Source organism: Syngnathoides biaculeatus, chromosome 10, assembly GCF_019802595.1.
Source record: "Syngnathoides biaculeatus isolate LvHL_M chromosome 10, ASM1980259v1, whole genome shotgun sequence".
Lineage (NCBI taxonomy): Eukaryota > Metazoa > Chordata > Actinopteri > Syngnathiformes > Syngnathidae > Syngnathoides > Syngnathoides biaculeatus.
The window spans coordinates 30,233,120-30,260,278 of NC_084649.1; the positions used below are offsets into that span (position 1 = coordinate 30,233,120).

General features: G+C 45.5%; 1 protein-coding gene and 1 long non-coding RNA gene across 2 annotated transcripts; both read right to left on the minus strand.

The window, feature by feature from the left end:
• Window positions 1-2,916: 2,916 nt before the first annotated feature.
• On the minus strand, window positions 2,917-21,595 carry slc2a10 (solute carrier family 2 member 10). Its single transcript, XM_061831964.1, is given in 8 exon segments — window positions 2,917-3,037; window positions 3,119-3,254; window position 11,506; window positions 11,567-11,688; window positions 16,569-17,822; window positions 20,741-20,933; window positions 21,037-21,378; window positions 21,466-21,595. Coding segments are annotated over 8 exon segments (2,208 nt in total). The 5' UTR covers window positions 21,589-21,595; the 3' UTR covers window positions 2,917-3,000.
• Window positions 21,596-22,218: 623 nt separating this feature from the next.
• LOC133507170 (uncharacterized) lies at window positions 22,219-24,016 on the minus strand. Its single transcript, XR_009796757.1, has 4 exons — window positions 23,892-24,016; window positions 22,788-22,851; window positions 22,541-22,658; window positions 22,219-22,434 (listed from the first exon to the last, which is right to left on the minus strand). It is a non-coding gene; the product is annotated as an uncharacterized LOC133507170 (long non-coding RNA).
• Window positions 24,017-27,159: the final 3,143 nt, after the last annotated feature.

Here is a 27,159-nt window from a genome sequence, read left to right on the forward strand (position 1 = left end):
CCGAAGCACACAGCCAGGAAAACCAAGAAGTGGCTCCGTAAGAAGCATATCAAGGTTCTGGCGTGGCCTACCCTGTCTCCAGACCTAAACACAATAGAAAATCTTTGGAGGGAGCTGAAACTCCGCGTTTCCCAGCAACATCCCAGAAACCTGTCTGATCTAGAGAAGATCTGTGTGGAGGAGTGGGCCAAAATCCCTCCTGCTGTGTGTGCAAACCTGGTGAACAACTACAGGAAACGTTTAACCTCGGTAATAGCAAACAAAAGCGACTGTACCAAATATTAACATTGGTTTTCTCAGGTGTTCAAATACTTGCAGCTGTATCATACAAATAAACCATTAATAAATCTTACAAGCCTAGCCTGTCTGACATCCTTTCGAAAGGCCGCACAACATTCTTCCTTTCTCAGCTTTCACCACATGGTTCTCTGCTTACTTTTCTCTTCTTATTCTTCTTACCCACCACCAGAGTCATCCTACACACCACCGTCCTATGCTGTCGAGCTACACTCTCCCCTACCACTATCTTACAGTCATTAAGCTCCTTCAGATTACATTGTCTGCACAAATATAATTCACCTGCGTGCTTCTACCTCCTGCCATTTCTATCCTTTTTCAAAGTCCACCACCATCTATCCCTTCCTTTCCTGGATGCCGTACTTACCCATCATTTCTTCGACGACCCTATTTCCTTCACCAATATGTCCATTACAATCTGCACCAATCACAACTGTCTCTATGTCTGGGATGCTCAGCACCACTTCATCTATTCCTCCCAGAATTTCTTTTTCACCTCGAGGTCACATCCTACCTCTGGTGCATCGCCGCTAATCACATTTCCATAACACCCTCAATTTCAAATTTCAGCCTCATCACTCGACCTGATACTCTTTTCACCTCCAAAACATTCTTAGCTAGCTCTTCCTTTAAAATAAACCCGACTACATTTCTCTTCCCATCTACTCCATAATAAAATAATTTAAACCCTGCTCCTAAACCTATAGCCTTACTACCTTTCCACCTGCTCTCTTGGGTGCACAATATATCAGCCTTTCTCCTAATCATCATGTCAACTAACTCCTGAGCTTTTCCTGTCATAGTCCCAACATTCAAAGTCCCTACATTCAGTTGTAGGGTATCTGCATTCCTCTTCTTCTACCGACAAATCCCCTTTCCTCCTCTTCTTTGTCTCCGACCCACAGTTGCTGAATTTCCACAGACGCTGTTCAGGTTAACAGTGCCAGGGGTGGGCGTTGTTAACCCAGGCCACGACCGATCTGGTATAGTATTCTTTAGATGAACGCTCACAATTTTTTGGCACAGTTTTATGCCCTTCCTGATGCAACCTTATGAATTTATCAGGGCTTTGGACCGGCCTAGAGATTGGAGTTGCTTCTGCCCAAATGGGCTTTATTTTCACTAATCATACAATATTATTAATATTGAGTAATTGATTTTGACGATTCTGAAGGGTCAAATGAAATTACATAAATTCAGTATCCTCTTTGTGTCTGGGCACTCATTTAATCAAATTGGGTGCCTGAGTGTGACCTACCTAGCCAGACCATCCAAAGCATTGAAATCAAATCATCCTCCCTGGTGAGAGACCACACATACTTACATACTGTTCTGGACTGCTGGATGCGGCCCAGTAGATATGAGTAATTTATTTCTTGAGAAATGCTGCTTTCTACCTTTTTGAATTACTATTAGTTCAAGATGTAAACAAAATTTTAATCCAATTTATTAATTGGAAAGAATAATGACACAAAGCTGGTTTGATTTCTCCATGACTTAACAGAGGCGGAGTTGTTTTCCTCATGCAAATAATTTGCTCATTAACTAACAATGCTTTTGAGTCCTGGATACTGCCTAGACTATCCCAAGTAATACAAGGCACTGGAGAATATTCTGCTGCAAACACAGGATTCACAAACCTGCTTCATCAAAAAGGAGTGTTTATGCAATGGAATTTGAGTGGTTTGCATTTGTGTTTGTGGCCCTGCCCCGAATGTGTCAAGTTGACACTGTGTCATAGCCTTTTGTTTTCATGATTCTTGGCCTGAGTGAAATACTGTTTATATTTGGAGTAAAAAAAATAAAAGGGTAGAAATCTCCATGTTTTTGTGTCACATTTTGAAAGTGTTAGTTTGTGACCATGCTGTGTACATGGTTTGTAAATATGAAAATGCAAATAAATCAGTGTGTTTATTGACTCCCGATGCCACTGTATACTGTACATTTTTATGTCCTCATGTAGCAGACTCGTATTTTCAAATATTTCCGTAAATAAACATTTTTATTTATCAGGTACCTGGTTATATTGTCATTTTAGAAATTATTCATGTCAACTGTCCATATCTCACCTTTTCACTTGTGGTAAAAAGAAAAAAAAACTGGTTGAAAAATTAAACTTCTTTATAATTAAAAATGGTTTTCATTTGATGTACTGGACCGTGTTCACCAGTTTGTTCACCTTGTTAATCTTTTGAAGTTTTTAAATGAGAAACTTTCACATGAAATGGCTTTGTAATTGGAAGTTCTAATTTAGAGACAGATACACTTTATGAATCAGGTTAGGGTGTTTAATATAATTTGATGCTGATTTATGTTTTTAAACGTGCTTTACTATCTTTGACTTTGTTTTGTTTTTTTTGGTTAGAAAAATAAATAATTAACACTGGTCAGTGGCCTACATCATCTTTGTACCAGCACAAATGGCACACTTGGGAGACAGACAAAAAAAGAGTGGGATTAAAAAAATAGCTAATCCATAAAGACCAGTGTTTCAACACAACAGATGACCAGACTTGGTTTATTGCTACTTTTGCAACATGTAAAAATACTTCTAAAGTCAAGAAAGGTAGAAAGAGTGCAACAGCAAAACAAAATGCATGTGGGTTTATCATTAAAAGCAGTTGGTAAGAGATGATTGTTCATTCATTTGCTTATGTGACAACTCTTTGGTATTCTGAAGATATATTTCTTCCTCGGACTAAGTCACAATGGTCCATCCCTTGCACATCTACGGTGAAATCTAGAACAAAGCACATGACAACATCATTCAGTGTGTCAGTATGGCATATGATTCAACAATGTGTATAAACTGAAGAAGTACCTGTTTAACCGCAGCTCCTTGTCTATCTCCTCCAGTGTCTTGCCTTTTGTTTCTGGTAGCATAAAGTAGAAGAAAACTGCAGCCACTATTGAGGTCATCCCATACATAAGAAAAGTCCCAGACAGACCTATAGCATCTGGTGACAAAGACAAACAAGCTAGTTTTTTCCAGCTTTTAATGAGTCAATACACATATTTTACAAAAATTTCATATCGTTTGTCCTACCAGGTGTGCTGGAGCCTATTCCATCTACCCACCAATTTGAACATTCATGATACACAGATTGAGGAGCGTGAATGACTGAATTATTAATTGAAAGGTAAGTGTTCCAAGGGTGGCACGGTGGGTCAGTTGGAAAGCGTTGGTCTCACAGTTTTGAGGTCCCGGGTTCAATCCCAGACCCGCCTGTGTGGAGTTTGCATGTTCTCCCTGTGCATGCGTGGGTTTTCTCCAGGCACTCCTGTTTCGTCCCACATCCCAAAAACATGCAACATTAATTGGACGCTCTAAATTTCCCCTAGATGTGATTGTGAATGCGACTGTTGTGCGTCTCCATGTGCTCTGAAATTGGCTGGCAACCAGTTCAGGGTGTAGCCTGTCTCCTGTCCATGGACAGCTGGGATAGGCTCCAGCACTCCCGCAACTCTCGGGAGGATAAGCGGCTAAGAAATGGATGGATGGATGGATGGATGGATGTTCCGTGAAACAGCTGCTTGGAGTTCAGTGAGTGATGTAATTCTTTTCGGGGAAAAAAACAGGTTCTTATGTGGTGGTCATTCTATAGGCCGGATGAATCCAGCATGCCATAAATGAATTTCTCTGTCAAAAAATGAGGTTGTTCACAGAAACAGAGTGTAAATCGTACCAAGAAGTGCAGATAATTAGTGTCATAACCAGAACGCTAGGGCGGACCCAAATGCACGACTCAGTAGACAGGGAGGCAGTTAAAGGAAGATCTTTATTTGTTCCAAGGTCGTATACCGGAGAGTCAGTCAGAGTGAGCAGTATCAAGAGCGTCAAGTTTACGGGGTTGGTTGGAGGACAGGTGGAGGTCGGTACACATGGGTTCGGGATCAGGAATGAGGAAGTGCGGGAACGACGCATGGATGGCAATGATCTGGCAAAGCCAGATTGTCTGCTGGGTCCTATATATACTGGGGTTCATTATCACTGATGAGACGCAGGTGTGCAGGGGACCTGCACCGCCAGGGCTGGGACTGGCAGGACCATGACAGTAACCCTCCCTTAACGGCCAGGTCCAGACGGCCCAGGAGCCTCAGGATGGGATGCGTAGAAGTCTAGGCTCAACAATAAAATGGGAGAATTCTAGGAATGTTCTTCTGCCTTCCCAATCCACCAGGTACTGAACCCCCCTCCCTCTACGACGGGATGATAAAAGCCGGCGTACCGAGTACACTGGACCTCCGTCAATCATGTGGTGGGGGGGGGGTCTTGATTGTGGGGGACTAATGGCGATGGACGAGTTGGTCGAAGCCAGCTTACATGGAACGTGGGATTAACACTTATCGATCTGGGAAGTTTCAAGGACAGCGACAGGGTTAACGATCTTAGTGATGGGAAAGGGACCCACGAACCTGGGAGCTAGCTAGGGTGACTCCGTCCGCAGCAGAAGATCCTCTGTGGACAACCACAAGCATTGTCCCACCTTGAACGCTGGTGCCCTTCTTCTCTTGAGGTCCGCCACGGATTTGTAGGAGCTGCCCATGCATATTAGTGTCTAGTGTTTATTCTTTCTGTTTGGCCATTGGACTCTGGGTGATGACCTGAAGTGAGGCTTACTTTTGCCCTGATGAGGGTGCAGAACTCCTTCCAGAACCGAGACACGAATTCCGGTCCTCTGTCCGACACTACATCCACTGGCAGGCCATGATAGCGGACAACTTTGTCTAGTAGTAGCTGCACAGTCAGCTTGGTGGACGGAATCTTTGGAGCTGGTACAAAGTGGACCATCTTAGAAAACCGATCGATGACTGAGAGTACCACTGTGTTTCCCTGGGAGCAAGGTAGAGCTGTAACGAAGTCTAGAGAAATGTGTGACCAGGGTGAGAGGAAATTGGTAGTGGCCGTAGCTCACCCATAGGTCGCAGGCGAGAGGTCTTATTGGCCATACAGACAGGCACGCGTTGACATAATCCCTCACGTCCTTTCCCAGGTTTGGCCACCAAAACCGTTGTTCAACTACTGAGCGGGTCTTCACCATGCTGGGGTGACAGACAGTCTTGTTTGTGTGGGCTCAATCGATAACGTCTCCTCGTAGCAAGGGTACCACGAACAAACGGCAGGGAGGACATTCGGCTGGGCCCGGAGAGTCCCTTAAAGCCCCCTTCACCCATGTCTCGATCTCCCAGGTGAACCCCGACACGAAGCAGGCCTCCGGAAGTATCGGAACACTCACGGACTCCGTTCGTGCGTCCGGTTTGCCATTCAGCCTGGACCTAAGGACAGATTGAACCGGAAGCGAGTGGAAAAAAAGTGCCCACCTGGTCTGCCAAGCATTCAGTCTCTTGGTGGTCCGAAGGTACTCCAAGTTCTTATGGTCCGTAAGGACCAGAAATGGCATTTGGGATCCCTCCAGCCAGTGTCTCCATTCCTCCAGCGCCGTTTTGACTGCCAATAATTCACAATCGCCCACAGGAAGACAGGTAGGCGCAAGGGTGAGGTCTTCCATCCCTTGCACACCTCTGGGAGAGTACTGCTCTCATTCCCGAGTCCGATGCATCCACCTCCACCACAAACTTCCTTTCTGGATCTGGCATGATGAGGACCTGAGCTGTGGTGAAACTCGACCTAAGTCTATCAAAGACGTCCTGGCAGGTCACATCCCACTCGAATTAATTGCAGGGTGAAGTGAGGGTGTGCAAGGGAGCAGCAACAGAACTGAAGTTCCTGATGAACTTGCGAGAGAAGTTGGTAATTCCGATGAATCTCTGCACCTCCCTACGATTTGTGGGAGAGGGCCACTGGAGAACATAGTCGACCTTACTGGGATCCATGCGAATCTGTCCCTCGGCCAAGATGAATCCCAGGAATGTGACGGAAGGTCGGTGAAACCTGCACTTTTCCATCTTGACATATAGGTTATGTCGTAGTAGCTGCTGCAGCACCTCCCTGACGTGCTCGATGTTGGAATGTTCGTCTGGAGAAATAATCAGAATGTCGTCGAGGTAGACATACACGTTCTTGTTCAGTCTCTCCCTTACCACATCATTAATAAATTTCTGAAACACAGTTGGCGCGTTAGTCAGGCCAAACGGCATCACCAGGTACTCGGAGTTGCCTGTTAGTGTATTAAAAGCAGTCTTCCACTCGTCCCCTTCTCTGACGCGTACCAGATGGTACGCATTTCGTAAATCCAACTTGGTGAAGATCTGGGCCCCTTGAAGCAGCTCGAATGCGGTGGCAACTAGGGGAAGAGGGTACCTGTTCTTGATGGTGATGTCATTAAGCCCCTGTAATCAATACAGGGCCGTAACGAGGTGTCCTTCTTTTTGACAAAGAAGAATCCTGCTCCAGCCGGTGACGATGATGGTCGGATGAGTCCTGCCACTACTAGCGACTCCTCCACGTACTCTTTCATGGCTTGGTGTTCCGGTCCTGTTAATAAAAAGAGCCTCCCTCGAGGGGGTGAGGTGCCGGGCAACAACTCGATAGCACAATCATACGGGGGGTGCGGGGGAAGGGATTTGACCTTTGCCTCTGAAAAAACTTCCTTGAGGTCCTGATATCAGGACGGCACTGCTGATAATTCCGGTACGGACTTCAATTCCTGTATGTCGACTGGCGCGATCTGTAAACTCCTCTCTTCTAGAGCCCCAAAACACACCTTACTGCATTCTTCGCCCCATGCCCTGATTTATCCGGTGGTCCAGTCAATGTGTGGGTTGTGTCTTTCAAGACAGGGACTGCCCAAGATGACATCGCTGCTCCGCGAGTTAAATACATGGAAACTTATCTTCTTGGTGTGAGCATCCGGAAATGTCATCCTCAGAGATTGTGTACGGTGAGTTACTCGGCAAAGGAATTTACCATTGGCTGCAAATGTGTTGCGGAACCGCTGCGTCTGAAAGGTCACAGCGCTCAAGGCCTAGACTACCCATGGGTTAATCAGGTTAGCGTCCGATCCCGAGTCAATAAAGGTCGTAGCGGAATAAGTATGATCCCCTGTGCTCAAGGTTACTCTAAGCGGTGCTTGGCTCCATCCCGGCGCGGTGTAATTTACACTCACCGGAGTCGTGATCTTGAGGGCGGAGCGCTTGGGCCTGACCGGACAGTGGGGTATTAAGTGGCCCAGGCGTCCACAGTAGAAGCATCGGCCCTCTCGCCGACGTCACAGTCGTTCCTCTGCCGGACCATTGAGCCCCTCAATCTGCATCGGCTCTGTCGCGGTTATGGGCGTCAGCAGAAAGGAAACCGGTGGGGCGGACGTGCCCTGCTCTCCTTCTCCTAGCGTGTCCACTTGTCCCTGGATCACTCACCTCTGGTCGATCTTGAGAGCTAGGGCGCCGAGTGAATCCAGGGAGGTTGGCAGATCCACTGCAATGAGGTGACTGCGGATCTGCGGTGAAAGCCCTTGGAAAAAGGCGTCGAGAAGCGTATCCTCATTCCATTGACTTTCAGCTGCTCTGATGTGAAACTTGATACCATAATCTGCCACGTGATGCTGCCCCTGTCGTAACGTAATCAACGTCGCTGCTGCTTCGCGTTCCAGCGAGGCATACTGGAAGACTTGCATCATCGCGCAGACGAAGGATGTCCAGGAGTGGCATGTTCCGGAGTTACGACTCCACTCTGCCGTGGCCCACGCCTCTGCTCTTCCCGTCATGTGGGATATGATGAAGGCGATTCGTGCGCGGTCCGTCGGGAAGGCGGAACCCTGTAGCTCAAAGTGAAGATCGCACTGGGTGAGGAAGGGTTTGACATTCCCTGTCTCGCCGGAAAAGCATTCAGGCTGGGAGAGCGGTGTGGCCCCGAGCCGCTAATACTGGCGGGGTAGTCCGAGCGACGAGGACTGAGGTAGGAACTGTAGCGGGCGCCGTCGACGTACCGTTAGTGGCACGAGCCTGAGAAGCTAGTCATGGCTCTAATTGGGCACAGATCTCGAGAATTCTCTGGTTGGTCACCTGAAGAGCAATCTCCTGCTCGGCCAGGCGTCAGCCTTGGATCTATAGAGAGCGGCGATGGCTTCTGAGTCGGCTGGTCCATGTCGGGCCAGATTGTTCAGTCATAACCAGAATGCTAGGGCGGACCCAAATGCACGACTCAGTAGGCAGAGAGGCAGTTAAAGGAAGATCATTTGTTCCAAGGTCATATGCGGGAGAGTCAGTCAGTGTGAGCAGCAGTATCAAGAGTGTCAAGCTTACGGAGTTGGTCGGAGGAAAGGCGGAGGTTGGTACACAAGGGTTCAGGATCAGGAACAAGGAAGTGCAGGAACGAAGCATGGATGGCAACGATCTGGCAAAGCCAGACCGTCCCCTGGGTCCTATATATACTAGGGTTCATTATCACTGATGAGACGCAGGTGTGCAGGGGACCTACACCGCCAGGGCTGGGACAGGCAGGACCATGACAATTATAGAGCACATGTCTAATATAATTTCCAATGCCTTAAATCACAGGTGTCAAAGGACTGGGGACCAGATATGGCTCACCACGTGATTTTATGTGACCCACAACAGCAAATCGTGTGTCAACTTCCATGATTTCAAATGGTCATATCTTAAATGATCACATTGAGCTATTGGAAGCATTTATAAAAATAAAATGAAAACATTACTGTTGTTTTCTGATTCCAAAGCTAGTTAATAATAATAATTTACACATGAATTTTTTCATTATAATTATAGTGGGCAGCACGGTGGTTCAGATGTAAATTGTTGATCTCACAGTTCAGTGGTCGCGGGTTCGGGTTTTCTCCGGGCACTTGTTTTTCAACATCCCAAAAACATGCAAATTAATTGGACACTCTAATTTGCCCCAAGGTGTGAATGTGAGTGCAGCTGTTTGTCTCTATGTGCCTTGCAATTGGCTGACAACCAGTTCAGGGTGTACCCTGCCTCCTGCCCGTTGACAGTTGGGATAGGCTACAGCACTCCCCGCAACCCTTGTGAGAATAGGTGGCTAAGAAGATGGATGGATGGATGGATGGATGGATGGATGGATGGATGGATGGATGGATGGATGGATGGATGGATGGATGGATAATTATAGTGGCAGAATGGTGGTGCAGCTGTAGAGCGTTGACATCACAGTTCTGAGAACCAGGGTTCTCTTCTCCTCATGCTTGCGTGGGTTTTCTCTGGGCACTCTGGTTTCCTCTCACATCCCAAAACAAGCATTAATTGAAAACTCTAAATTGCCCTTCGGTTTGATTGTGAAAGCGACTGTTGTCTGTCTCTGTGTGCCCTGTGATTGGCTGGCAACCAGTTCAGAGTGTACCCTGCTTCCTGTCCGATGACAGCTGGAATTTGCTCCAGCACTCTCGTGACCCTCGTGAGGATAAGCAGCTCAGAAAATGGATGGATGGATAATTATAGTTTCTGTCATAACGGCCCCTGTCTTGGGAAAACCATGACAAAAATCAGTTTGACACCTTTGCTTTACATGAAAGCAAAACCAGAAAGAAGTGGTAAACTACCAGTAGAATGGATTGGAGAATAGCCAGAATGGCAAATCCTCAGCTAATGTGTGATCGAAGACATTTTAAAGTTATCTGTTATAATTGGTTGACACCTGTGTGAAGCTAATTTATCAGCAAAAAGACCCTATATACTCACTCTTGAAAAAACAAACAAAACAATAAAAGTAGATATAATTTGCCATAAAATACATCAACTAGCCTAAAGAGAAATGAAGACACATTTTCAGGGCTGATGAATATATTGTACATGGCAGATCTGCGCAGGACCACAAAAACAGCTATATCATTATTCTTTTGCGTAACCATAAACAAGTGTGTCCTTTGACACGTGCCACGAGCGCTTATGACAATTTAGTGGCAAAAAGTTGGTCTGAACTTACACCTGCTGAAACCACATCTCAACTTAAGGGACATTCAGACACATTCTGAGCTCTGCAGGTGTGGTGGGTGATATACAGTAGTCATAAATCATGTGAACAGTTGGAATCAAACACTACATCATTTTAGAAATAAATTAATCAGGCACATTTATTATCATCGTAGTTTTTGGCTGGCACAAAGCTCTGCGCAGATTTGTCCTTCACAAAAATAGAGTCTATAATGTGCATCCATTGCATTGAAATAAGGACTGCCGTTATTTTGACCACAACTGTGTAGGAAAAAAGCAACAGCAACATTTTGTCTTAACATGGCCTTCAGCATTTTTGATATGTGGATGAAGCTCGGGGAACTCAAAGAAAACACAGGAGTATAGAGTCAAACCACAAACCTCAGAATGGTAAGGTAGACATGCAAAACACTCCTTACCATGCAGAATTGTTTTTAACTCAAACTTGCGAGAATATTGCCCAAACCATCATGTAACCAGCCCATAGTTCTGCTCAATAAAGCACTATCTTAATTTGAATACCATGTTTAGCCTAGTGGGGTCACATAAAACACATTCTTGCCCAAAACGTTTTCCCCTTCCTCCCGCTTTAAGCAGACTTTTGATTCTTGTGATGTAGATGAAGATCAGACCACTTTTTTTTGACAAATTTATGCAGATATTTAAGACATTCCCAAGGTTTCACATACATACATACCTCCAGTGTAATATCTGAAATTACTCAAAAAAAAAAAAAAATCTAACTCTGGATCTGTTTAGGTTGTGGGGGTATTCTGTTTGTTTGGCAACAAGTGGATGCACAGGTTCATTATTATGAGATATTCTGCCATTGAATGGAAAATCATTTATCCATCAATTTTCTGAGCCATTTATCCTCATGAGGGTTGCGGGAGTAACTTAACTGTCAACAGGCAGGAAGCGGGGTACACACTGAACTGGCTGCCAGCCAATCGCAGGGCACATGGAGACAGACAACAGTCCCACTCACCACCATACCTAGGGGCAATTTAGTCTCCAATTAATGCACCTTGTTCTCCTTTTCAACACAATATCGTAAATTGCGGGTTAAGCAAAGCAAATGTATTTGTATAGCGCATTTCATACGCAAGGTAACTCAATGCGCTTTGCATGATTAAAATGATCCAAATACATAAATATTTTACAAAGTAAGAAACATAACTAAAAACTGGAAGTACTCTAAAACGCATGAGAAAACCTAAGAGTTTTTAATCTGGAGTTAAAAATGCTCACACTTGGGACGGACATCACCTCTGTTGGCAACTTATTAGATTTTTTTGAAGCATAATAGCTAAATGCTGCTTCACCATGTTTGCTTTGGACTCTGCACTCGAGGGACAGATACATTATTTCTAGTAAATACATAATTAATATGAATTCTTACTGAAAAATCTAGGAAAGTGAAAGCAACCAAGAGGTGGGCACTCCAGTTGAAGCAGCTGGTGAATGCGAAAGCTCTTCCTCTCACAGCGGTGGGAAATATTTCAGTAAGGAGGAGCCAGGTCACTGCAGCAAACAAACAAGTGCTGTGTTACTATGCTGACGAAAATACAGCCAGATCCAGAAATATTTAGGCAATAAGTGTGTTATGACTGATATTTTGTTCCTTGAGGAGGAGACATGTAAGATGTTTCTTAAAAATATGGCATTTGCTATTTAGGAATGTTAGGTCCAAAGCATGGACTTCTCGCTCAATGTGGACCCAGAGGCTCCGGCACCAGGATAAAATGATGAGACAGAGGCAGAGTTGTTTTTTACCAAACTGCAGTTTAGGGAGAGTTCGGGGAGAGAAGAACATATTCTTCACGCCCGCACGTAAGACTCTCTCCGAGCTTTTCCAAAACCACACATTTTATTGAGCTTCACACATTGGGTGGGGGAAAGCAGGTTTCACAAGACAAGTAAAGTTGTTTTGCAGAGACAGTTAATCTTCTCAAGGCCGGGTGTCCTCTGATCAGACACAGTTCTTCCTGTTACAAAAACCCACAAGAATGCAGCTATCATAAATTTGCAGTCACTTTGAGCTCTTAAGCTTACAAGAATGCAGCTATCATAAATTTGCAGTCACTTTGAGCTCTTAAACTTTCCATAGACAAACAGTACACACACGCATCTTTGCACAGTAACAGAGTTATTAAAAGAGATTTATGACACATGAGGTGATACATTTCACAGGCCTCTGTGAAATGTGTAAGCTTATCTTACATTTCCCCCCTGTTGTGGATTTTTGGAACATCAATTGAGCTCAGTCCTATAACAGGTTTGAGAGCACAACATCATAATAATGCACAACATAGGTACCCAGTCAGGGGGAGGCGAAAACCCTCTTAATAGGGAAAAATTCCTCCCCTGCCCTCCGCTTGGAGCGACAGCCTCATGGCCTGGCTGAGAAGGGAATCAAATAAAATATGTCAGAGAACACAGTAAACCTAAATAAAGAGGGAAAGAAAGCGGAGGACAGAGGTTACTAGCACATGTCCTCACCGGTGGGGTTTGGTTCTCAGTACCGCACCCGTAGACAGTAGGAAATCAGTCAGGATTTATACCGGGTCGTCACCATAGTCCGGGTCAGGGAAAAGATCAGGAAAGTGCACATCATCCTTCTGCTGCAGCTGATGATACTGAACCTGGACCACGCCTATCACCGCTCGTTCCACACACCGACGAGCCAGTGGTACGACGCACATACAGAAACAGCAGAACGTGATCAGTATGACAAGTATTGGGAGCAGAGCTTTGAGCAACACAGAGGTCCATGATCCAGAGGACAACCATGACCACCAGTCCCAGTTCTCTTGGGCCATGGAGTGCTGGACCTCATCACGTAATTTTGACAATTCGCCCAATTTCTGAACAATGATACCACCGGAACCAGAATTGTCTGGAACGTACGTACAACAGGCTTCACCAATTATAGCACAAACACCTCCTTGGGCGGCCAGGGACATGTCCAATACCATTCTATGTTGCACGACAGTGAGTCTAAGGGCAGTAACTTCCTCATTTGTGGCGTTCTGGATATCAATGGAAGCATTTAAAAATTTAAGGAATGCAAATCGATTGTACGTTATTTCTCTCATAATATCACCGAGCCCCATGCTGGGGAATAAGGCATAAGCAATCGTGGTGCCTTTACCCCAAATTCTTTGATTGTGTGGCACACCTCTATCAGAGAGGACATCACGACGCTGTCTATACAATTTGGTCACTGGATGGTGATTTAGGGCAGATTCAGGAATAATCATGATTGGCTCGGTATAGGCAACTACCGTACATAAACCGCCCCAGTTGGAAGGAAGGTTGGCATAGATGTTATCTCCACACAGGAAATAATAGTTAGCCAAAACTCGTGTGCCCAATTTAGTGGGAGCTATACCAGAACATTTGCAGGTATGCGTTGTGTTACACCAGGTTTCATCCTCTAAATGTTTTGTCCTGGCTGCAGAGAAGAGACTGGAATTTTGTTGGCAGGTTGTATTAGCGGAGCAGGCCAAAAAGGCAGTTTCATTTTTGTATCTGCAAAAGGTACGACTCTGTAAGCAAGAATGAGAATCCAATTGTCCTACTTTCGTGGAACCATTACCCATGAAACAGTAAGAGAAGTTGTGGGGGTGTGCAACATCCTTTATCACCAATGGTTCTTTGACCTGGGGCCAAGGTAAAACATCACGCACTTGGCTACAGTTAGACCCCACGAGAGGGGATCCTGACCTGTTATAGGGGATGGTGAAGTTGGCATCTAACATCTTTGTACCCGTTCCTGGGTGGGTGGACATTGACAAAAGGCAGCGAGTGAGATTGATGTGGAGGGCGTGGGCTCGGCCTCCATGGTGTGTGGTTGGGTCTGTCTCTGGATCCCCCAGGCCTGTACAGGCTTCAGAACATTCAGTTGCTGTCCATGGTCTTGGCACTAGGATGGTGGGTTCGTTATCTCCATCCATCCCATAATGAGGATTGGCAACAGCATACAGTGGGTACATCTCTGCAGCTCCACTTGTAGTTCCACTTGGCCCCGCTGGGTGGCGTTGTGTCCTTGCTGGGGTCTGCTCCTGCCAATCAGATAAGCTGGGGTAGATCTTCACTTTTGTCTCATCAGCCCTCCGGCGTCCCCCTCTGGTGGTGATCGGCGAGAATGCAGGGGCTGCAGGATCTGTTGCTTCTCTCCAATCTTCTTTTTCCTCTTCAGCCCCGCCTTCTTCTGGGCTCTGGCCCACTGCTCGGGTGGTTTCACTTCCTCTTGCGCTTGCAGCTTGCTGGTGTGCGTTTCCTGTTGCTGATCTTCTCTGTGGCGCGGTTGTTTCTTCATCTGGCTTGATGCCAAGGGCAGCAATCAACCCCCCTGTTTGTCTTTCTCGTCTCTCTTTTTTTCTGTTCTTTTTCTTTTATATCTCTCTGCCTTTTAACACACTGGTCTTCCCAAATTTTCAACTTACTTAATTCCATCTCAACTTTCCCTGTCTTCTTTCCCTTTCTCACCTTCTCTTCCCATCGAGTTTTCATGCATGCTTTTAACCTCTTAATTTCCTCCGGATCTTTAAGATCGGGTCGGAAATCATATTTATTGACCCATTTTCTCAAATACTCACAACTACCCGGATGATGTCTCTGCATAAATTTCACATCAGGAGGTTCAGCCACCTCTTTTGTCTCTGCTTGTCCCATTTTTTGTCCTTTGTTGCTCCTAAGGCGAGATTTATTTTAGAAAATTCTGAATTTTGACGGGTGTGGTTGGGGCTCACGAACCTCCTCCTCCTCTGCTCACTTGTGCAGCGTCCTGCAGCGTTTACTCTATTTTAGTTTCACCTAGAAACTTCGCGTATGCAGAAACCTATTCTGCTTGGTCTCACCTAGAGACTTACACGTATTTTACTCTATTTTAGTTTCACCTAGAAACTTCGCGTATGCAGAAACCTATTCTGCTTGGTCTCACCTAGAGACTTACACCTATTTTACTCTTTACAGAAACCTATTCTGTCTGTGTCTCACCTAGAGACAAGTTTTAAAAGGCAGGAAGTATCGGAGCGGTCCTCACACACCACTTTTAGTCTCCTATTTTAACGTAATTTTACTACTTGTTAAATCTGGGTTTATTTCCGCTCTATTTTATTTTTAGATGTTAAGTTATACCATATAACCATCCTATGAGACCAAATAAGTTTTATCCTACCTCAGTGCCGTGGCCCCTGTCCGTTGGGACCCGTCACCCGACGGTCCGGTCCGGCGCTGGATCAGCGATGCGACCGATCCTTCAATGGAGGTCACTGGTACCAGATTCTTGGTCTCGTTGATCCCGCGTCGTTCCAGGCGTCAAGCTGTTGGGTTCCCGGGTTTCGGCACCAGAGAAATGTTAGGTCCAAAGCACATTCAGTTACATTCATACATACCTACGGGTATTAGTGCATGTTTTTGTGATGTGGGAGGAAACCAGAGTGCCAATAGGAAACCCAGGGAGGCACAGGGAGAAACTGCAAACTCCACAAAGGTTTTTTCACCTTCCAAATTTTCCCGATATGTATTGTGTGCGGGACTAAAGACATCAAGGTTTGGGTGTATACTTTCCATCCCCACTACACAAACACCATACGTCTGCAAGGGATCCATCTGCTAGCCCACAGCTCCACGCCAGTCCGAGAGTGGTTAAATGTCCCACACAATAGCATAGGTCTTTCAGCCGCTTGTGTCAGAGGAGAAGGGGGAAAAGATAATCGGCTGTGGCCACCAAAAGCTGCAAGTTGTGCACCATGCCATCTCCTGTCCTTCTCCTCACAACGCATCGCAGCTAACAAAACCCTCACTCGATGAAAGCGTGTGATATGCGCATCACTCCTCTTCTCGCAGGTAGGTGGGAGCTGTGACTGAAATATTTGATTTGACAGATGGAGGCAGGATTTCAGAGTACCCAGCGACACCTCACAGCATCTGGAAGCTAAGAGAATGTCTCAAGTCTTCACCATTTTGAAGTCAGATTGCGCATACTTCCCAATGAATTCATTCATTGTCTGGGTTGTTAACATTACCCTTTTCTGTGGTCTGTTCAAACATGTTTTGGGCTCTTTTGTGGTAATTAAATTATCATGTACATCTATCTAATTATTACACATTATTACATATTTTCTTTCTTTACGCACAACATTAAAGTTTTATTTTCCTTATTAAAAACGTTACAAATATTTTTGTTGTTTCTTTGAAGGGAGCCGGAAACAGATTCAATTCCATGTGGAAAGATGATTTGAGATGGGTGTTTTCAATTAGACATTCGGCACAGAACAAATGCAAAGAACAAACACAAAAATCTTGTATCTCAAGGCACCACTGTCTATAAATTTTAAGGTAGAGAGAAGGTTTACACCACTTATATAGGATATAGTCGGGGTGAATATACAAACTTGGTCCAAATCCAACGGAGTATGCAATGACAACTGCCATCATGCAGATGAGAATGATCCAGTTGAAAACTTTGTCACGAATGCTGGCAGGAGATTCCACAGCAGGTTTTAGAGGTTTTTCTGTTTGGTTTGCAATTACTGCACCAGCAGCTTGGAGTTTGCGTCCCTCATCAATAAGTGTGTTAAGAGGTGTGTCATTTCCAACTGCTAAATGAAGTTGACTCGTTTTGTTGCCAACAAAGTCCTCTGACCTACAAGGCCCCATCGAATCTCTTAGGGAATGCCCACTGAGAAGTCTGATGCATATCATACAAAAAGCCATTACAAAGCATCCACTGATGAGCAAAGATCTCCTTCCCACTTTGTCAGAATACACCATTGAGATGAGCGTGGCTATCACTTTGACTATTCAAATACCAACTGATGCTAGCACTGCAGAGCTGTTGCTCTGAAGCCCTGCAGTGTGAAATATGGTGGAGGCATAAAAGAGAACATTCGGTTGGCCTGTCAACTGCTGGAAAAGCACCAGTCCTAGGCCGATGATGGTGCGGGTTCTCATGTTATCTTTACGCTGGAAAAGGTACATAACATCATACTGCACCATCTGGCCTTCGTTGCGGCTGTTAGGCCAATCTTCGTCTTGGGTTTCAATGGCAGTCATAAGAGCTGTTTCAGGATTAATATCTGTACACTGCACATCAGCGTTCGATGGGAGGAACCATATAGAGACAAGTTGAATCAATTTTGGTACTACAGCTAAGCCAAACATCCACTTCCAGCCCATTTGTAAGTCAAACAAGATGTAGTTCATGGTGTAAGCTACAAGGATGCCCACAGTGATACCAGCTTCATACAGTATTACCAAAAAACCCCTACGCTCAGGAGTTACCAATTCTGACACAAAGATGCAGCAGGACATGGCAGATTGGCACATGGCGAAACCCACTGTGAACCTGCCAAACAACAGGGTTTGGTAGGAGCTGATAAGCAAGATGAGACTTCCAGTCAACGTTGGGAAATTACTGAGCAGGATGGACTTTCTGCAGCCATAACGGTCGATCAAGCCTCCTCCCACCAGAGAGGCGAGCAGGGCTCCAATCAACAGGGAGCTGACCAGCGCCTCCTCCTGGATGCAGCTGAGTCCAAACTCCGCCTTGAGCTGCAGCAGACCACCAGAGATGATGCCCAGTTCGTAACCGAAAACCAGACCTCCGAGTGAGGACACAGCAGTAGCCAGCAGGAGAGTAGAGAACCCTAGGGTGATGGAGAGATTCAGAAAGGTCAACATTTTCAAATCCACTTTTTTAAATACAATAAATCAATTTACATGCAGCAGTTAAGAGGGTCATTTCATGAATGTTGAAAACACATTTATGAGACATTTGAATTGATAAAATGGGTGTGAAAGACTTTCAAAGATTAGACCAGGGAACAAAGACTTATACTGTTGTTACACTAAATCAGAGGTTTTCAAACTGGGGGGTGCAGAGTCATGACAGACCGTAAATTGTTTCAGCTTCCCTGCCCTTCCCACTTGTCAATTTCTATATACTGTAAATTATTTGGACTGTATGTTCCAAAAATACAATCCAATACAAAGACATGCTATAAACACCAATTACAATTAAGTTGATATTTTGTGGAAAACGTACATAGAAACAGGATACAATGATTGGCAAATCCTTTTCAACCTATGTTCAGTTGAAGAAACTTCAAAGACAAGATATTTAATGTTAAAAGTGAAGGATTTTTTTTTCTTGTTGCAAATATTCTCTCTATATAATATATTTCGGATTTGATGCCTGCAACACATTCCAAAAAAGTTGGGACAGAGGCAACAAAAGACTGAGAAAGTAGACGAATGCTCAACAAAACACCTGTTTGGACCATTCCACAGGTGAAGAGGTTCATTGGAAAGAGGTGAGTTTCATGAAATGCATGATAGTCATAACTCCATCAACCTACTCATTTCAACTCCATCAAAGCTGCTAAAAGTTCAAAAACATGTGACTGTCCTCGAGCCAGTAAAGTAAATATACTTTATTTTAATGGGATTTCTTGTTTCTTTAAAATGCCCGATATTTAATAGTTATTTTGTAGATTATTAATTTCTTTCCTTATTTGTCAACAGCATATTTGTGATTGAACTCCTTGGATGTTAGACATACTGTATGTATCATGTTCAGTGTTTCTAACCTGCTCTACGCTAGCTGTACAGCACCATGCAGGTCAAGGATGAGACAACCTGCCCTGTAAAATTCTAGTCTGCCTTCAAAACAGACTTATCTTAATATTTACCTACACTCAACCATCAATGACTCATGATAGCCACTGTGCTTGACCTGCACTTTCACGATTTAAAATCTTTTGGAAGGGAGAGAGAGCAGAGAGTTGGACCAGGTGTGAGGCCCCAATGCAGATACAAAAGAGCCAGCAACGAAAAAAAGAGCTTCTTTCTCTTTAGTTTCCTCTGACTGATTCAGAGGCAGAAGACCTTTGTAGCAGGGCCTTGAATTCATACAGAGAAAACACCACCATCAGCGCTACAGAGTGCACACTCCCATGGTGGTCCAATCAAGCAGGGACTCATGTACTGTTGTCTGTCTGGGCGTCCATCTATCTGATTAGACTTGCAACTTCTGTTCTATGTGAGGGTCTGTTCTCACTTGCAGATCATATAGTTACAACATAAGAGTGTCTAAGTAGGCGTGGCTTAGGCACCCTGTGCAGATGTATTCATTCCTTGGAAACATCAATTTCTGATGTTGAGTCAGACTCATATAAGACTCAGATAAGATAAAGGATGCCGCTCTGAGATGCTCTCGGCCGGAATTCGAAACCCAGTCCTCAGAACTGTGAGGCAGACACTCTCAGCAGTCGTCGGCCATATTTCTATTAATCATGTATATTTTTTTAGAACTTAGTTTATGGATCCAGCGGACGTATGACTTCCAGAACGTAATATAAACAAAAACTTTTCTGTCTCTGCATCCCAGTACAGCAATTTTAACAATGTAATTTTATAGGAAGAGTTACCTGTACAGGCGGTGGCTCAGCTAGTAAAGCGTTGGCCTCACAGTTCTGAGGTCCCTGGTTCAATCCCAGACCCACTTGTGTGGAGTTTGTATGTTCTCCCCGTGCCTGCGTGGGTTTTCTCCGGGCACGCCGGTTTCCTCCCAGATCCCAAAAACATGCTACATTAATTGGACACTCTAAATTGCCCCGAGGTGTGATTGTGAGTGCGGGTGTTTGTCTTGATTTGCCCTGCGATTGGCTGGCAACCAGTTCAGGGTGTACCCTGCACCCCTGCCCTTTGACAGCTTGGATTGGCTCCAGCACTCCCGCGACCTTTGTAAGGATAAGCGGCAAAGAAAATGGATGAATGGAGATACCTATACAGTAAACCCTCTGTACATTGCGGATCACCTATCCCAGATTCAGTGCATCGCGGATTTCTGAGCCCTCCCTCCCAAAAAAAAAACAGCCAGATTGCTACGTACTAATGTACCATCCCCCGGCGCAAGATGGATCAATGAGAAAAAAAAAACAAAACGGCAGCATACATTAGTACAATGTTCTGTATATCACGGGCAAAGGCAATGCGCCATCCCCAGTGCAACAATATGGACCAATGAAGCAAAAGATAAATAAGTAAATAAAAGAAATAAAAAAAATGCCAGCATACATTAGTACAGTACTGTAGAGGGAAGCAGAATTTATGGGGTGTTTTTCTTAAATCACAAATGTTTTAAAAAAAGAAAAGATAAAGATTGATAAGTCACACTATCATATTGTCATGATCCTGCCGGTCCAGCCCTCGGTGCGCGGGTGCCCGCGCGGTCGCGGTGATTGGAAGGCACACACCTGCACCTCATGCTGGATGATTGGCCCCGATGTATATAGGACCATGGGGACGACTGGTCTGGCGCCAGAACGTTGGGGTTCATGCCCCGTTCCAGCACTCCCGTATCTCTGATCGTATTCCCGTGTGCACCGACCTCCGCCTCTCATCCGACCAACCCTGTAAGCCTGACTGAGGAGCCAGCGGCGAAGGACGATGCGGGCGTAGTCTTCCAACGTGGAACGGAGGGTGCACCCTCATCGACCTGGGTAGTCTAAGTGATACAGCGACCGGGTTCATGGTTTTGGTGATCGGGAACGAAGCAACGAACCTGGGAGCAAGTTTGCGGGATGGATAGTGGAGAGCCACACTCGCTGGCCCCACCCTGAGTTCTGGTGCGGCTCTCCTCTTGCGGTCTGCTGCGGACTTGTAGAAATTGCCCATGCGCAGCAGCATCCACCGGGCTGCCTCCCTGGTCCGTTTGCAGCGCCGTACCACCGCCAGGGCCGACGGTACCGCGGAGTCTGCGGCCAATGAGGGAAACAGAGAGGGAGGATAGCCATGCACAACGTGGAGTGGAGCCATACCTGTTGAGGCGGAGGGTAGGGAGTTGTGGGCGTACTCAACCCATTTGAGGTGCTGGCTCCACGTGCTCTGGTCCCGAGATGCTAAGCATCGAAGTCGGGTCTCTAATTCCTGATTTACCCTCTCTGTTTGGCCGTTAGACTCCGGATGATGGCCCGGAGTTAGACTGGCCGAAGCGCCAATGAGGGTGCAGAATTCCTTCCAGAAGCGGGCGCTGAATTGCGGACCTCTGTCCGAGATGACGTCCCGGGGGGACCCGTGGTAGCGGACGACCTCGTCCAACACCAGCTGGGCTGTCTGCTTGGCTGACGGGATCTTCGGAAGTGGCACGAAGTGAACCATCTTGGAGAATCGGTCCACCACAGACAGCACAACTGTGTTACCCTGAGAAGGCGGCAGGCCGGCGACAAAGTCTAACGCGATGTGTGACCACGGGCGGAAAGGGATGGACAGAGGCCGCAACTCACCCACCGGTCGTAAACGGGACGTCTTATTAGCTGCACACACCGGGCAGGCATTGACGAATTCCTTCATGTCTTTGCTGAGGTTGGGCCACCAGAATCTTTGTTCGACCACTGAACGCGTTTTTGCCATACCCGGGTGGCAGACCGTTTTGTTTGTATGGGCCCAGTTGACGACGTCTCCCCGCAGAGATGGAACGACGAAAAGGCGGTCCGACGGACAATCCGCGGGTGGCGGCGTCTCTCCCGCGACTCGACCGCCCAGGTGAAGCCGGACACGAAGCACGCCTCTGGCAGGATAGGAGCGGCCTCTGATTCCGTCAACTCCTCCTCGTGGATCTGTGAGAGTGCGTCCAGCTTGCTGTTCTTGGAGCCTGGGCGGAAGGACAGAGTAAAGTGGAAGCGGGTGAAGAACAGGGCCCACCTGGCCTGGTGGGCGTTCAACCGCTTTGCGGTCTTCAGGGATTCTAGGTTCTTGTGGTCAGTGAAGACCACGAACGGCACTTGCGAGCTCTCCAGCCAGTGCCGCCACTACTCCAATGCAGTCTTGACCCCCAGCAATTCTCGATCTCCTACGTCGTAGTTCCTCTCTGCCGGGGTCAACTTCCTAGACAGGAACGCACAAGGATGGATCCTTCCGTCTTTGGGACTCCTCTGAGACAAGATGGCTCTGATTCCCGAATTAGATGCGTCAAGCTCCACCATAAAGTGGTGATCTGGGTCCGGAACAATGAGGATGGGCGCGGCGGTGAACTTGCCTTAAGCCTGTTGAAGGCCTCCTGGCAGGTCCTGGACCACTCGAAGACGTTGTGTGGCGAGGTGAGCGCGTGCAGAGGAGCGGCCACAGAGCTGAAGTTCCTTTTGAACTTTCTGTAGAAATTAGCAAATCCTAACAACCTCTGTACGTCCTTCCTGCTGGCGGGGGCAGGCCACAGCAGCACCGCATTGACCTTCCCGGGGTCCATACGTATCTCCCCCTCTGCCAAGACAAAACCCAGGAAGGACACGGTTGCTCGGTGGAACTCACACTTGTCCATATTTACGAACAGCTGGTGCTGGAACAGACGCCGGAGCACCTCTCTGACCTGTTGCTGTTTTTGGATTTCATCGTTCCATCGTACACATTATTCTGTGGGGCTTGAAAAGTGAGTGGAAAAAACTCTAAAATGCCTTTAGGCTGGGTGTTCCCTGCTCAGGAAATGGCTGGCAGTGGCAGAAAACGTTGAGTTATTATGAAATATTTTAGTTTTACAGTGATTTGATGTTAAATGGAAACACATAGAATCATTAAAATATTAATTATGCGAATGAACTTTCAAATGTAAAACTTACCAATGACTATCCCGTTATAAGAGCTGCTCAGTCATGTTTCGTTTAGTTTCCAAGAAGACATTCTCTGTGAAAAAAATGCAAGATAAATTCCACTGTGCAAAATAATCTCCAGCATTTGTTCTCCTGTGCTGGCAGCCACAGGGAGACAGAATCCTGCTCATTTGAGACTACAGCGCATACAAGAGTGTGGTGCAGCCCTGTCACCTTGACAACCTCCTTGTTGATTGCTGTGATTTCATTTCTGGATCCACTTGATATAAGAACAACAAAAATGCAAGGGAGAACAGAATTCACTTAGCTAGTTCCATTACAAATAATTCACAAACAGATCTAATCCGTACTTTGTTGACATTACCTGATGGTATTCGTGGATGAGACTGTCCACATTATTTGACTCTCTCTGTGTGTGTGTGTCTGCGTGCGTGTGTGCAACACACACACACACACACACACACACTGCACACACGCACGCACACACACTGCACACACACACGCACACACACACATACAAGATATTTTTAAGAAACGTATTCACAACTGGACAAAATTTACTGAACTAAACTCTGTGTAATATAATGTGCTGAGAGAAACCCATCATTAGCAAAGCCAGTTCATATATTGCATTCACTGGAACTGCCCATACCCCATAATTTTAATGGCAACCCTGTCTGTTCATCATCTTTTCACCATGAGCAAAGGATTCGTCTGCTCAATAACAAACACATGGAGGAATTAAAGTAAATAAAATAGACACTACACAATTTTTTTTGGTCACTTTTGTTAACAGTCAGGTGTTGTTCTAGTACGTTTGCACAAGTGAGAAAAGTGGCCCTGAATGAATTGTTTTCATCTCAAATCATTAGTTTTATGTATTGAAACTTCAGGTCTTTAAGTTATTTCGTATCCGTCACACATGGAATGTAGGAATTAGCTTACTCCAAAAGCACAAGTGCTTGAAATGAAAGTTGTTAAATCAGAGACCGGACAGGTTATTCTCCTCACTGTAAAATGGAAAGCTAACGCAAACATCCTCATCCACATCTTAAAACATCAACCCCCACTGCACATATTCGTACATTGCAACTATTGGTGCGAGTGACGTACCGTTGTGTGCACTTCCAAGAACTTCTTTCTTCGGAGTGATCCAATGAGGTACGTCATTGTAATGATCCACGAAGTCAACGCGACGTGGCAGTCAAGTTGCACAAAGACGAGAGACAACGGGTCTTCAGCACCATATAGCACCATCCAGTGGCGGCTGGGGAGATTTGCTCCTGGGGGCGCTATCTTCATCCAGCCTGGGGAGGATGCCAGGAGCATGACAGGATCAGGGGAGTGCTGGAGCATGGAGATAGACAACAATCGCATGGAGACAGACAACAATCACGCACACAACGGGAGCAGTCAGAGAAAACCCACACAGGCATGGGGAGACCATACAAACTCCACACAGGTGGGGCCGGCATTTGAACCCCGGTCCTCAGAACTGTTAGGCCAATGCTCTACAGTTGCACCACCATGCTGCCTTGGTAGCTTATATACACACCAAAATGGGTGCTCGCATGCGTACTAACAATGTAAACAGTGTGTTCTTGTGTACGTCCTTGGAGAACTTACACTGACCCGCTCTGTCATCACTGAACTGGGTCCCTGTTCATTTTATTATACAGTTTTTTTTCTAACAGTCAAGTCTTACAGGCAAGGCATGCCATGACAAAATGGCACCTACCAGTGTGCCTGCTTTCTGTACATCCTCCTTGGTACTGTTTAAGTCTGTGTGTTACACAGTCATCTCAGGACTCAAGTAAACAAGGAATGACTTCCTTACCATGGGGTGTCTTCTCTGGACTTTTTTTCGACAACACTCACAAATTTGCTGAATCTTTTCCCAGAGTTACTCATCGGCGCTCTCTCAGGAGCGTCGTGTCAACTATGGCTCAGAGGCTTGTGAGCCGGTACACAAGTTCAACTGTGCCGGAGGGGACAGCGACTGGCACTTTCATCGATTCATCTCATGGATCTACGCTCCCTCCCCAACAAAATGGATGAACTTCAGCTTCTGATCAAGACCTGCAAAGACTTTGGATGTTCTGCTGCCCTGTGCTTCACGGAAACTTGACTTTGGGAATGCTTTCATCTTTATCGGGGGGACCACATCGTGGAGCTACCTTGGAAATCCCAAGGTGGCAGAATATGTTTCGATATCAATGAGAAATGGTGCGCACATGTTACACAGGTCATCACACACTGCTGCCCACTTTTGGAGTCATTGTTCTTGAACTGTAAGATGTTTTACTCGACAGGTGAATTTGCCTCTTTCATTTTAGCTGGTATTTACATTCTGTCCCAGTGTAGCATGAACGCAGCACTGCTAACACTCGCTGAGCAAGTAAACGAGATTGACAAAAAACACCTAGAATAAGACCTCATTAGGCTAGATCTTAGAATATCCTAGATTTAAACACAGCTAAACTTAACCACCAACTCACTAAATAAAAGCAGCATGTAAAATGTCCAACAAGGGAAAATAACACTTTAGACCAGTGGTCACCAACCACTGGGCCGCCGTCCGGTACCGGTCGTGGATCAATTAGTACAGGGCCGCCGAAGAAATAATTAATTAGTTCCATTGTATTTATTATCCAAGTCGGAACAATCTTTTATTTTGAGAAATGACTGGCTTCTCTTGATTACGTCATTGCCAAAATTTACTCCCACAAGCTAGCAAAATGACTAAAAAAAATGTCTTTGGAATGTTTCTTTTCAAAGGGGAAGAAGAGCCTACAACGTCCAAGAAAAGAAACCTATTAACCACATCACACACCCTTGACTCGTAACTTTTTGAGATTTGTGAGGAGATGGACACGGAGAACACACGGCTTCTCTTATACACGGAAATGAGAAGTTATCAGGAGGGAAATCGCTCGCAAGAGTGTTTGAATTACGAGAGCTGCTGCAAAGATTTCCCTCAGAAAAGAAGTCCCCACTGGCAGCACATTTCAGAGACGAAGGATGGGTCGCAAACCTGGCGTACTTGTGAACCATATTCAGCCTGCTGAATTCATCTAATCTGTCACTTCAGGGGAAAATGACAACGGTCTTCAAGTTGACAGATAAAGGCAAACTGGATTTGTGTGGACGGCGCGTGAACAGAGGCATATTTGACATGTTTCAAAGATTAACGGGGATTTTGTGTGAGACTGAACCTTCATTCTCTCAGCTGGTGTATGATCACCTGTCTTGCTATTAAGAGTTCAAGCACTACTTCCGAACCAAAAAGGACCCACAAACTGCCAAGAGATGGATCTGCGACCCATTTATCAACAAACCAGATGACTCCAGCATGTCTGTGCAAAAAGATTAACAGCTGGAGATGGCAAATGACGGTGGCTTTAAAATTATTTTTGAGACGACTCTGCCAATGTTCTGGATTAAAGTCGTGGCAGAATAAGAGATCGCCACCAAAACACTGAAAATCCTGTTGCCATTTCTGACATCATACTGTGAGAAGCGGGGTTTTCTGGAGTGATAACAACCAAAACAAAACAACGGAATAAACTGGACATAAGCAATACACTTCGGGTGTCACTGTCTCCCATTACCCACAGATGGGGCCATCTCATTGCAGAGAAACGAGCTCAGGGTTTAGCTTTATTGTGAGTTAAAATTTTCATGCACTTTAAATTCATTTTCGAGGCGTATCTGTATCTTATTTTAAAAGCATGTTTAAACATTATTATAATGACCAGTCAGAGAACGTAAGAACTGTTGTCGCCAACAGTGATGTGAGGCCAAGGGGAGAGGACAGAAGATTGTTCAAACTGACAAATTTATTTCAGCTGTTAAAAAATAACATTCAGTGTTAATTTTAAGAAAATTAATCATTTTTAAAAATTGAACGGTTGTGTCGGTATATTTATATATGATGATTGGATGTTTTTGTTCTTGTGCTATGGCCTGCTAGGTGACTGCCATGTTATATATAGCAGAGAAAAGCATTTCTTTATTGGAAGCAGTTGTATGATAATTATATTCACAATTATTCCTACATTTCCTCCCTGTTTATCCTACATTTGCTACCATGTTTTCTAGAGCAGAGCAAAGCATTCTTTATTGCAGGCAGAGAAAAGCATTCTTCATTGTAAGGAGGAACAGTAACTTAATTGAGGAGAGCAAAGCATTCTTCGTTGCAGGCAGGAACAGTGACTTAATTGGAGCAGAGCAAATCATTCTTCATTGCAAGCAGAAACAGTTTTTAATTGGAGAAAAGCCTTAGTGGGAAACCGAGAGGAGGTCAAAAGATGGATGCGGCCCACTGTATATCCTCTGCTGTGGATGGAAACACAGTCACAGATACCAGTGCACACATTCC